At 37.5% G+C, this 12,837-nt stretch overlaps 1 protein-coding gene across 1 annotated transcript in view; it reads right to left on the bottom strand.

Annotated features, from left to right (window-relative positions):
- The window catches only part of pkhd1.L (PKHD1, fibrocystin/polyductin L homeolog), a 329,488-nt gene that overhangs the window by 12,910 nt on the left and 303,741 nt on the right, over positions 1-12,837 (bottom strand). Inside the window, exon 63 of the mRNA XM_041563601.1 lies at positions 5,690-5,797. Coding sequence (XP_041419535.1) covers positions 5,690-5,797 — 108 coding nt within the window. The remainder of the gene's footprint in view (positions 1-5,689; positions 5,798-12,837) is intronic.

Raw genomic sequence — 12,837 nt, forward strand, 5'->3', positions numbered from 1 at the left:
ATGTTCCCTAAACTCAAAAATGCCATTTATTAAAACATACGAATATGATAAACATGAATGAAAACAAATCTGAACAATGCAGACAAGTTTTTCAGACAATTATTAGTGGAAAAAAACCCAAAAAATCTCCTGAAAGCCTGAAAGTCCAGAAGGTTCAGTGCGGCTTCCATTAACTGCTATGGGACCTTGACTGCTTTTACGCGGCATCAATTTTGTATTAGCGTTCATTTGTGTTTTTTTACACAAAGGGGCACATTTATCAAAGGTCAAATTTCGAATTTATGTGAGTCTTTAAAAACTCCCCTAAACTCCCATAAATTCGAAATTTGACCAATCGAAATTTATTTTAAAAAATTTAATATTTTAAGCTCGAATGAATGGAATCAACCCAAACACTCGAATCGAAATAGAATCAAATTCATTTTTAAAAACTCGATTTGAGTTTTTTCTCTGAAAAAAACTCAAATGTCAGGAAGGCTGGAAACAACTCAAAATTGTTCCATGGACCTCTCCCATTGACTTAAACAGCAGTTCGGCAGGTTTTAGGTGGCGAATAGTCGAATTCGAGTTCTTAAAGGGCGAGAGTTTGATGAATCTCAAAAATCGAATTCGAATTTTTTAAATCACTCAAATCGAATTTGACAGTTTTGACCATAAAAAAAATCAGATTTTAAATTTTCAGTTTGACCCTTGATAAATCTCAAATTTTTAGAGTTTTAGAGTAATAAAAAACACCAAATTTTAGAGAAAAAATAAGATTCGTGAACATAAAAATCCAAATGTCAGTAAATAGGCCCCTTAGGGGTTGATTTATTCATTATCAAACTAGGGTTCTTTATCACAATCATATATTTTTGATGATTTTTTTTGTTAATCATATTTTTCTTCCTCATATCATTGAAACATTTTGGCCCAGTTTTAGGTTACACTCTTTTTATATATTTATGGGTTTTTTTAATGAATTTTAGAGGAATAATGTCATTGTGGGGGGGGAAAAGTGTTCATTTTTCTTGGTAATTAGAGTAACTAAAGAAATTCATTTTAATGTGTATTTTATTTATATTTTATATCTTTATTTATGTTTAAGAATACAAGGAGGATTTTTTTGTATGAATAATACTATAGCTAAAAGTAGAATATTTCTGAGATTATAAGAGCTTTCATCCATAGAACATCAGATTTTGGTGTTTCATTTGCATGCACACAACCAATTTATTTAAAAATATTCTTCCATATCAAGCACTATACTGGGTAATTCCCCATAAGGGAATTAAACACTCGATTAAAATATTGCATGGTATGGTTTATTATAAAGTACAGTATGCTTGAATTATACAGAGAATGATCTCTTTCTAGCTGTTGTTGCCTTAGAGGGGACATTATTCAATGCCATCAGTCCCCTTCAAGGGAAAAGTATTCTATGCAGGTGCATTATTTAACACTTATTCTACAATGGTTTATAAAGTAAAATGTTTTATTTAATATAAATTATAAAAAAAAACTGCAACTTGATATAAGGGCTTAACGGATACTAGAAAAGAAGGACTGAAAGAATTTCATAGGTTTAGCGGTTGGATGTCCCAAAGGCCATGACTTGAATGGATACCATATGCTAATTTTTCATCTTAATAGGTGAATGTATTATTATTTCCCTATTCCGTTTCCTCTGAGATGGTATCACTAACTCAGCTTGCAGTTGCAGCCATGTATAAGACTCTGTTGTTATCTGAAAATCTTAATTTGTTCATAGCGTGTACAAAAAGATCCCATTAATCCATGCCTATTTACAAATAGTCAAAAAAGTTTAGACAGAACATTAGCAAGTCCACGTTGATGATGTAATTTAGTTCAACTGTTATAGAAACCCAACCCAAGACATATATTATCAGGGAACCAAGTATCCATAAGATCCTATCATTTTTAATTTTAACTAATTTTGTTTAAATTCTTTATTAGTGTATTCATTCTTTAATACTAATGAATATTTATTAAAAATAAACTTGCACCTTGTACATGAGGATAACTAAGCTAGTATAAATGCATGGTGCATATTAAATCCTATTGCATTCTTAATACAGTAGGTAGGTAGTATTATATGATATTTTCGCCCTAACATTTTTTTGCCCAAAATATGTATTTTATCCAAATGTTGGAAATATTTAGTTTGAGTTGGTCAGTTTAGGGGGCCTATTTATGAAGCCTCAACTTTTTCTGGTCGAGTTTTTAAAGGGAAAAGCTCAGATTTTTAGAGGGAAAATTTTTTTTTTTAATATTTATTATACCCCAAAGCTGCAAAAAATCTGAAAATCCGAATCTGAAAATCCAAACCTGAAAATCCGAATCTGAAAAACCAATCTGAAAATCTGAAAACCTGTCATGGTCAATTCAGAAAGAAAAAGTTATCTCATGGTTTATCATGTGAAAACGCACGGAAAAGATTAGATTCAAGGAGAAAAAACTTTTCTCCAAATTCAGATCCAGTTTTTTCCCATAGACTTCAATAGAGGTTTAATGTGATAAACAGTGAGATAAATTTTTCTGAATTGAATTGTCACACAATTTTGTCTCAACTTTTTCCTGCACCAACTTTTTCGAGATAATATCTTGATAAATTCATTAAATTCATGGATGGGAGTTACGCCAACTTTGTTTTAATAAAAAAATGAGATTCGAGTTTTAGTAAAAACCCCCTCCCCTATAGGTTGGGGCAGCATCAATGTCAAAATTATTTTACTGAAATGAGAAGAAAGAGTCAAATATGGAGTTGAAATGAACATTTCTGACACTGACAGTTCATGAAATTTAAAAAATTGGACCAATTTTACTAATTGAATTTGTTAAAATAGCTCTATAACTTTTTACCTACAATTCAATCAGTGGATCTTGAGACGCAACATGAACAATGATCCTGTGAGGTGCCAAATATGGGCTGTGATTAGTGATGGGCGAATTTGCGGCATTTCGCTTTGTCGAAAAATTTTGCGCGAAATTCGCAAAAGGGTGAAAAATTCGCGAAACGACACCGGCAAATTTTTATTCGCTGGCGGCGAATCGCGCAAATTCGCCGCGAATTCACACCTGGCGGATAAATTCGCCCATCACTAGCTGTGATTGGCTTTTTGATGTGGACTGGCAGCCTGCAGAAGGCTCTACTTGGCAGTGCACCTGGTTTTTCTGCAACCAAAACTTGCCTCCAAGCCTGGAATTTAAAAACAAGGAGCTACTGTGAGGCCACTAGGAACAACATCCAAGGGGGTTGGTCAGCAACATGCTGTTCGTGAGTCACAGGTATCAGTTGTATATACCCATCTTGCTCTTCTCCTGCCTTTGGTTAAATCTCAGAACCTTCCAGTTACAGCATAAAGCTCATGAGCAACATGTTGCTCAATGAGCTCTTGGGTGTTGCTCCCAATGGCCGCAAAGCAGGTGCTTATTTTTGAATTCCAGGCTTGGAGGCAAAAAAACAGGTCTACCTCCTGTAGACTTCCAGTCAATATATGGGCTACCAAATTGCACTTATTTTGCACCACCCAGGAACATTTTTTATGGTTGAGGCTCACTAGTAAAAAAGGTTGGGGACCCCCAGCCTAATAGAACGCAACACCACAAAATGTTACAGAATTCTAGGGTATGATGGGGAAAAGAACCACCCTTGTTTTATTTTACGAATACATTTTAAAAATGCATGTCGAGTCTCTTATTGCTTAATTGACATCAAGAGTAAAGAGAAAAAACAGGTAAACAAATCTAATAAACCCCCTCCACCCACACCCTTTAAAATAAGGTTTGTGCCTGGCGTATAATTGTTCTGTACATCACTGAAGACTCTGTGCTTTCTAAAAGCTGATTATATTTACTATGGTCATAAAACTGTGTCTGGCAGTTTAAGAGCACTGCAGACACCTTCAGATTGCAGCTTCTGTTAAGCCTCCACCCCCCAAACCTTCATTTTCACACTCCTCCAGGGCACAAAGAGCCCAGGCAAGTTAACTGTTTTATCATCAGGAAAAAGGATGTCAATAAAGAGGGAAACTGTGGTATTTATGGATATTGTTTATAGCATGTTACAGTTTTACAGGGGAACTCCTCAGCACACTGTGGACCCAGCACTCTATAATTTGCTAAGGAAGCCGTAAAATTGGACTTGTTGAAATAAACCTGTTTTCAAAGTAACACGAACATAATTGAAAATTAGACTCATGTGTACATCTAGAAATGCTAGATTGGTCAGTTTTTTTCCATCTTTTTCTACACAGGGCACGAGCCGAGATATTTACTTAAGAAATGGATTTTACTGTGCAGCAAAATCAAAGGCAGACCTGAAGGATTGAATGGCAGAACTCGATTATCGAATCCATACAAAAATGTTCCTACTCAGGAAAGCGTATAATACCTGTAACCTTCCTATACTGCAAGATATTTTGATTTTGCCTGGAAAATTAAATTAGAAGATCTATGTAACAAATTAGCTCTTTCCCATTTGGCACTCGATGTGTGATATCCACATGCAGATAAACATAATTCTATAGTATGGCTCTCAGTTGTTTGTATTTAGGTAGAAAGCCTTGATATTTGGTGGAGGTGGAGCTTAACAAATTGGGCAGGGTTTGATGCAGACCTAGGTATGTCTATTGGGCATGGTTGCTCAACCAGAAAAGAGGTATGGTCTGGTTATGTGTGATCCCAAACACCTTGATCCACCTAACTTGACCCTAAGGAACCCACAGCCACCAGAAGCCATCAACCCTTATGTTGAACTGATGCCCAACCCACCAGTGACATCTTGGAGTGGTATGGTCTGGTGATATGTGACCACAAAAACCTGACCCTAAGGAACACACAGCCACCAGAAATCATGGACCTTTACTTTGAACAGATCTCAAACCAACAGGCGATGTCTTGGAAGTGGAGGGGCATGCCACTGATGTCACTAAGAGGAATGGCTGGTTGGAGGCTAAGGCACATAGGCACAAGGTAGCAGGTCTGGCAATACCAACAGCTTAACCAGCCACCTGCCCAAACCCAGAACAACAACCACACACTGAACCTGCCTCACTCATGGGTTAATCTGCAGATCCCATGGATATAAAAAAAAAGCCACACATCACTAGTATGGTCTATAATGTCTATGAAGGTTTTCATTCATCCAGGCCATGGTATATCTAGTAGAAGTAAATCTAGAGCAACTGGACTTGCTAAGTAATCATTGAAGACGTTTCAATGCTTATCTGAGCATCTTCTTCTTCTTAAGAATATAAGTTCCAGTATAAGTATGGTCCAAATACAGAATGGAATAAATCCCCTCAAAAGTCAGCTTGAAGTGAGTCACTACTAGTGATGGGCGAATTTGCGCTGTTTCGCCGGAAAAATTTTTTTGATGCCGGCGCCCGTTTTTTTAGACGCCGGCAAAATTTTTTTTTTGATGCCGGCGAATTTTTTCAGGCGAATTTTCGCAGGTGGCGAATCGCGCAAATTTGCCGCAAATTCGTGCCTGGCGAATAAATTCGCCCATCACTAGTCACTACATAAGTGTTCATGTCTTAATTAGATCTGAAGAATACGCATATATCAGAAAGCAATACAGTGAAATGCATGTGAAATATATTAAGCTTTGAGTAAATGTATTTAGGGCTTATAACAATATCAGCCTGAAGAAGACAATTCATGAGAAAGCCAGAAAAACTATTACCTGGAGGTGACGTTACATTGAATATCAGGCGCCAGGTCAATCCGGAGGTGGAGACAGATAAGTTAGAAAAGTTCCCCCATCCGTTCTGTATTATGACAGTTCTGTTCCCTTTAAAACAAATGCATAAATAAATGTCTCAAGGTTAGCTGTGTCATTATTATTATTTCTAGCTTGGATGGAAGAGTTTAGAGTAGAGGTGTACATAAGGCTCATTTAGATTTTACCGAAACCATCTGAAATGGATCCATGACAGACCCTCTGACAAAATTCCGTAATTTCCATTTTTTTTTAGAATTAAGTGGAAACTAGACACTAAGGGGGCTATTTACTAAAACTCAAATTTATCTCATCTTTATATTAAACCAAGCACGATCAAACTCCCATCTACAAATTTATCTTATTTATCAGTACAATAACTCGAAAAAGTGGGGTCAGGAAAAAACTCGATAAAATCGAGCAAAAACCCAAATCATACGAATTTTTTTTGGATTTGACACCCGAATCGTACTATCGACCAAAAACCTTGAATTTTTGGACTATCAGACAAAATCCAGCGCAGATCTTTAAATTGTAAAAGCGACATCTCCCATTAACTTATACCTGACCTCGACAGGTTTGATGGCGGCTTTTCGGATGGTACAGTATACTAAATCTTGAAATGTTATATTTTTTTGTTCAAAAAACCTCGACCCCCTAAAGGTTTTACTGTAACTAACTACAAGGAGGTTCACCATTGTGATAAAATGTAAATATATATATATATATATATATATATATATATATATATATATATATATATATATATATATATATATATATATATATGAATGACTAGAGCACCTGAATATGTACAGGTATGGGATCCATTATCTGCAAACCCATTATTGAGAAAGCTGCAAATTACAGGAAGGCTGTTTAAAATAGACTCCATTTTATCCAAATAATTAAAATTGTTTAAATGTATTTCCTTTTTCTTTGTAATAATAAAACAGTAGCTTGTACATGATCCCAACTAAGATATAATTAATTCTTATTGGCAGCAAAACCAGCCTTTTGGGTTTATTTAATGTTTAAGTGATTTTTATAGAGTTAATTCATGTTTATCGAAATTATGCAAAGATCCGCTATCCGGAAAATCCCAGGTCTTGAGCAATCTGGATAACAGGTTCCATACCTGCACATTGTTCTTAAAGGGCCAGTTAACTTACTGTATCCTTAAAAAATACTTTTTTTAGTACCCCATAGCTACATAGTAAATATTTAGGAATAAAAAGACTCTTGTTGTACATAGTATTTTGTATACAGATAGAAGAGGACTTCGAGGACAGCAAAAGTCCTACAGAAATTAATTCAGTATTGCTTTAGCTGAAAACAGAGTCCTCAAACTTTGAGGCCAACCTTGTGCAATTCCAGTAAGGCTATATGATGAAGAATGTAATGCAAAGTTCACGTTTTTGTCCTTATGTATGCACTGTTTATTACATTTCCAAGAGCCAGTGCCTAGCTTGGCAGCTTTAAAGAAGGGGACCAAAAATGTGGCTGAATTCAATGACAGAGTTTAGGTGGATCATCATCATCATCATCATTTATTTATATAGCTGGATGAGTGTACACAACTCTTCTGTGATTGCTGTATGGGTAAACTGAACTGTGCATGTGCCGATCAGCTGGGTGCTAAGAGCAACAATAGTCCCAAATACAGCTAAGACCATGCAGGCAGTGTCTCCATAATGGAGTGTGAAAAAGAGCTCAGAAGAACACATTGAGAAATTGACACATCTTAATTTTGGGTTTAAATTTCCCTTTAAGGAACCAGGAGTTGTACAAAGAAATAGAAAGAACAGACAGGGCTGTAAGTTGTAGATGGCTCTAAAAAAAATGGGACAGAATACCTTGAGGAAATGCCTAAATTCAAGGATGTTGGGGCAGTTTGTAACTAAGTAGAAAAATTTTCTTCAAAAGTCCAACTAGAGTTGCCACCTTTGCCAAGTTATAAACCCAGACAAAGAGGTAGTGTGTGACGATGTCCAGAATGGGGAGATAGGGTGAGAGCCAACTACAGCTGTATCTTCATTATGGTGAGTACAGTAGGTAGCTCAATTAAGTGCTTACCTTATTGTGGACTAAGGACGTTCCTTCAGTACATGTTTGTATGAAACTGCATGAAAGCTGTACATGGCAAATATATTGAATTTAGTTTTAGCGGTTACTAGACTCTCTTCATAACTAAAAGCACAAAACAAGGCTAAATTAACCTACTTTACTCTAGTACTAACTGATAACTATGGGTGTTCCTGCCTGTTGAAGCAAATGTGTTGTTCTCGTCTAATTTGCTCTTTATCATTCATTCATCATCATCATCATCTTTATTATTATTCATGCCCATTTGTCACCTAACTAGCACATAATTGTGTTCCCCACTGGTCATGATTTACTATCCTGATGTACTGTACAATGTTTTGCCCTTAAGTCCATATTTTGCTAAGTTCATTAGGCATTATTGACTGTACCTTTTTTTATATTTGTATTATATTTGAAATTACCTTCAATTTACGAGGCCATATTTCTTGCCCAAGACGTTTATTGTGTTTATGTTTTCATTTTTCCTTTTTATCATACATTTATTGAAGGTTTATGTGATTTTTCATCTACCAATTTTGTCCTACTTTCCAATCGAGACGTTATTATGTATTACATAATTTCAACGTATAATTTATGAGTCTAGTGCATCCTATTCTCTGCCACTGAATTTTTTTCTAGTATTCTCAGAAAAAGAGAGGTTCCATAACAGATAAATCATTATTAATAGAAATGTGCAATAGAACACTTTAAAGATGAGCAGTTGATTGAAGAATTGGTTCTTCCCTTGCTGGTGGTGCTGTTGCCTTTCCAATGCCTATATTCCATGAAATTAGGTAAAAATGGTACAGCAACTTTTAGATAAAGAGCTTCCCAGAAACTGAAGGCTGAATTAAAGAACGCAACATCTAGTTTGGGGGAAGAATACCATTATCAAGATATATATGATGCTCCACCAAACTTCACAGTTGGCTTTTGTTATCCACCAAACCCAGAATAGTCTATTAGACCTCCAGCACTTCAGGAATCCGTTTCCTCCTTTCCAATGTCATAGATCTTTACCCCCACCAACACAAAGCATTAAACATGGGCAGGTTTAGGTTTGTGTGCCACTGTTCTCCCATTAAAAAACATATTATATCAATCAACAGTAGAGATGTCGCGAACTGTTCGCCGGCGAACTTGTTCGCGCGAACATCGGGTGTTCGCGCTCGCCGGAAGTTCGCGAACGTCGCGCGACGTTCGCCATTTTGGGTTCGCCATTGTTGGCGCTTTTTTTTGCCCTCTCACCCCAGACCAGCAGGTACATGGCAGCCAATCAGGAAGCTCTCCCCTGGACCACTCCCCTTCCCTATAAAAACCGAAGCCCTGCAGCGTTTTTTCACTCTGCCTGTGTGTGCTGAAGAGATAGTGTAGGGAGAGAGCTGCTGCCTGTTAGTGATTTCAGGGACAGTTGAAAGTTTGCTGGCTAGTAATCGTTTTGATACTGCTCTGTTATTGGAGGGACAGAAGTCTGCAGGGGTTTGAGGGACATTTAAGCTTAGGTAGCTTTGCTGGCTAGTAATCTACCTTCTACTGCAGTGCTCTGTATGTAGCTGCAGTGGGCAGCTGTCCTGCTTCTGATCTCATCTGCTGACTGCTGCAATAACAGTAGTCCTTGTAAGGACTGCTTTTATTTATTTTTTTGTTGTTTTACTACTACTACTACTACTACTACTACTACTACTACTATAAGAGCCCAGTGCTATTAGTCTAGCAGTGTTGGGGAGTGGGACTGGTGTGCTAATCTGCTGCTCCTAGTAGTTCAGCAGCACCAACTTTAATTTTTTTTTTTAATATTCATTTTTTTTTTATTTTACTTTTTTTTATTTTACTACCGCTGTAGTAGTGTATAAGTTGACCTTTTAGGCATTATTTGCCCTGTAGGCATTATTTGCACACTGTTTTCTTCAACCCGCCATCGAGCTGTGTGACCTTGTTCACATTCTGTCTAAATATCCATAATATTACCGTCTCCAGAAAAAACACCGGAGTCACTTTTTTCAAGCAGCCATAATATATTTTACGTAATCCGTATCCACCGCTGTAGTAGTGTATACGTTGGCCTTGTAGGCATTATTTGCACACTGTTTTCTTCAACCCGCCATCGAGCTGTGTGACCTTGTTCCCATTCTGTCTAAATATCCATAATATTACCGTCTCCAGAAAAAACACCGGAGTCACTTTTTTCAAGCAGCATTCATATATTTTACGTAATCCGTATCCACCGCTGTAGTAGTGTATACGTTGGCCTTGTAGGCATTATTTGCACACTGTTTTCTTCAACCCGCCATCGAGCTGTGTGACCTTGTTCCCATTCTGTCTAAATATCCATAATATTACCGTCTCCAGAAAAAACACCGGAGTCACTTTTTTCAAGCAGCATTCATATATTTTACGTAATCCGTATCCACCGCTGTAGTAGTGAATACGTTGGCCTTGTAGGCATTATTTGCACACTGTTTTCTTCAACCCGCCATCGAGCTGTGTGACCTTGTTCCCATTCTGTCTAAATATCCATAATATTACCGTCTCCAGAAAAAACACCGGAGTCACTTTTTTCAAGCAGCATTCATATATTTTACGTAATCCGTATCCACCGCTGTAGTAGTGTATACGTTGGCCTTGTAGGCATTATTTGCACACTGTTTTCTTCAACCCGCCATCGAGCTGTGTGACCTTGTTCACATTCTGTCTAAATATCCATAATATTACCGTCTCCAGAAAAAACACCGGAGTCACTTTTTTCAAGCAGCATTCATATATTTTACGTAATCCGTATCCACCGCTGTAGTAGTGTATACGTTGGCCTTGTAGGCATTATTTGCACACTGTTTTCTTCAACCCGCCATCGAGCTGTGTGACCTTGTTCACATTTTGTCTAAATATTGATAATATTATCGTCTCTAGAAAAACCACTTGAGTTACTTTTTTTCAAGCAGCATTCATATATTTTACGTAATCCGTATCCACCGCTGTAGTAGTGTATACGTTGGCCTTGTAGGCATTATTTGCACACTGTTTTCTTCAACCCGCCATCGAGCTGTGTGACCTTGTTCCCATTCTGTCTAAATATCCATAATATTACCGTCTCCAGAAAAAACACCGGAGTCACTTTTTTCAAGCAGCATTCATATATTTTACGTAATCCGTATCCACCGCTGTAGTAGTGAATACGTTGGCCTTGTAGGCATTATTTGCACACTGTTTTCTTCAACCCGCCATCGAGCTGTGTGACCTTGTTCCCATTCTGTCTAAATATCCATAATATTACCGTCTCCAGAAAAAACACCGGAGTCACTTTTTTCAAGCAGCATTCATATATTTTACGTAATCCGTATCCACCGCTGTAGTAGTGTATACGTTGGCCTTGTAGGCATTATTTGCACACTGTTTTCTTCAACCCGCCATCGAGCTGTGTGACCTTGTTCACATTCTGTCTAAATATCCATAATATTACCGTCTCCAGAAAAAACACCGGAGTCACTTTTTTCAAGCAGCATTCATATATTTTACGTAATCCGTATCCACCGCTGTAGTAGTGTATACGTTGGCCTTGTAGGCATTATTTGCACACTGTTTTCTTCAACCCGCCATCGAGCTGTGTGACCTTGTTCCCATTCTGTCTAAATATCCATAATATTACTGTCTCCAGAAAAAACACCGGAGTCACTTTTTTCAAGCAGCATTCATATATTTTACGTAATCCGTATCCACCGCTGTAGTAGTGTATACGTTGGCCTTGTAGGCATTATTTGCACACTGTTTTCTTCAACCCGCCATCGAGCTGTGTGACCTTGTTCCCATTCTGTCTAAATATCCATAATATTACCGTCTCCAGAAAAAACACCAGAGTCACTTTTTTCAAGCAGCATTCATATATTTTACGTAATCCGTATCCACCGCTGTAGTAGTGTATACGTTGGCCTTGTAGGCATTATTTGCACACTGTTTTCTTCAACCCGCCATCGAGCTGTGTGACCTTGTTCACATTCTGTCTAAATATCCATAATATTACCGTCTCCAGAAAAAACACCGGAGTCACTTTTTTCAAGCAGCATTCATATATTTTACGTAATCCGTATCCACCGCTGTAGTAGTGTATACGTTGGCCTTGTAGGCATTATTTGCACACTGTTTTCTTCAACCCGCCATCGAGCTGTGTGACCTTGTTCCCATTCTGTCTAAATATCCATAATATTACCGTCTCCAGAAAAAACACCGGAGTCACTTTTTTCAAGCAGCATTCATATATTTTACGTAATCCGTATCCACCGCTGTAGTAGTGTATACGTTGGCCTTGTAGGCATTATTTGCACACTGTTTTCTTCAACCCGCCATCGAGCTGTGTGACCTTGTTCACATTCTGTCTAAATATCCATAATATTACCGTCTCCAGAAAAAACACCGGAGTCACTTTTTTCAAGCAGCATTCATATATTTTACGTAATCCGTATCCACCGCTGTAGTAGTGTATACGTTGGCCTTGTAGGCATTATTTGCACAGTGTTTTCTTCAACCCGCCATCGAGCTGTGTGAGCTTGTTCACATTTTGTCTAAATATTGATAATATTATCGTCTCTAGAAAAACCACTTGAGTTACTTTTTTTCAAGCAGCATTCATATATTTTACGTAATCCGTATCCACCGCTGTAGTAGTGTATACGTTGACCTTGTAGGCATTATTTGCACACTGTTTTCTTCAACCCGCCATCGAGCTGTGTGACCTTGTTCCCATTCTGTCTAAATATCCATAATATTACCGTCTCCAGAAAAACACCGGAGTCACTTTTTTCAAGCAGCATTCATATATTTTACGTAATCCGTATCCACCGCTGTAGTAGTGTATACGTTGGCCTTGTAGGCATTATTTGCACACTGTTTTCTTCAACCCGCCATCGAGCTGTGTGACCTTGTTCACATTTTGTCTAAATATTGATAATATTATCGTCTCTAGAAAAACCACTTGAGTTACTTTTTTTCAAGCAGCATTCATATATTTTACGTAATCCGTATCCACCGCTGTAGTA

The sequence above is a fragment of the Xenopus laevis genome, chromosome 5L (genome assembly GCF_017654675.1).
Source record: "Xenopus laevis strain J_2021 chromosome 5L, Xenopus_laevis_v10.1, whole genome shotgun sequence".
Classification (NCBI taxonomy): Eukaryota; Metazoa; Chordata; class Amphibia; order Anura; family Pipidae; genus Xenopus; species Xenopus laevis.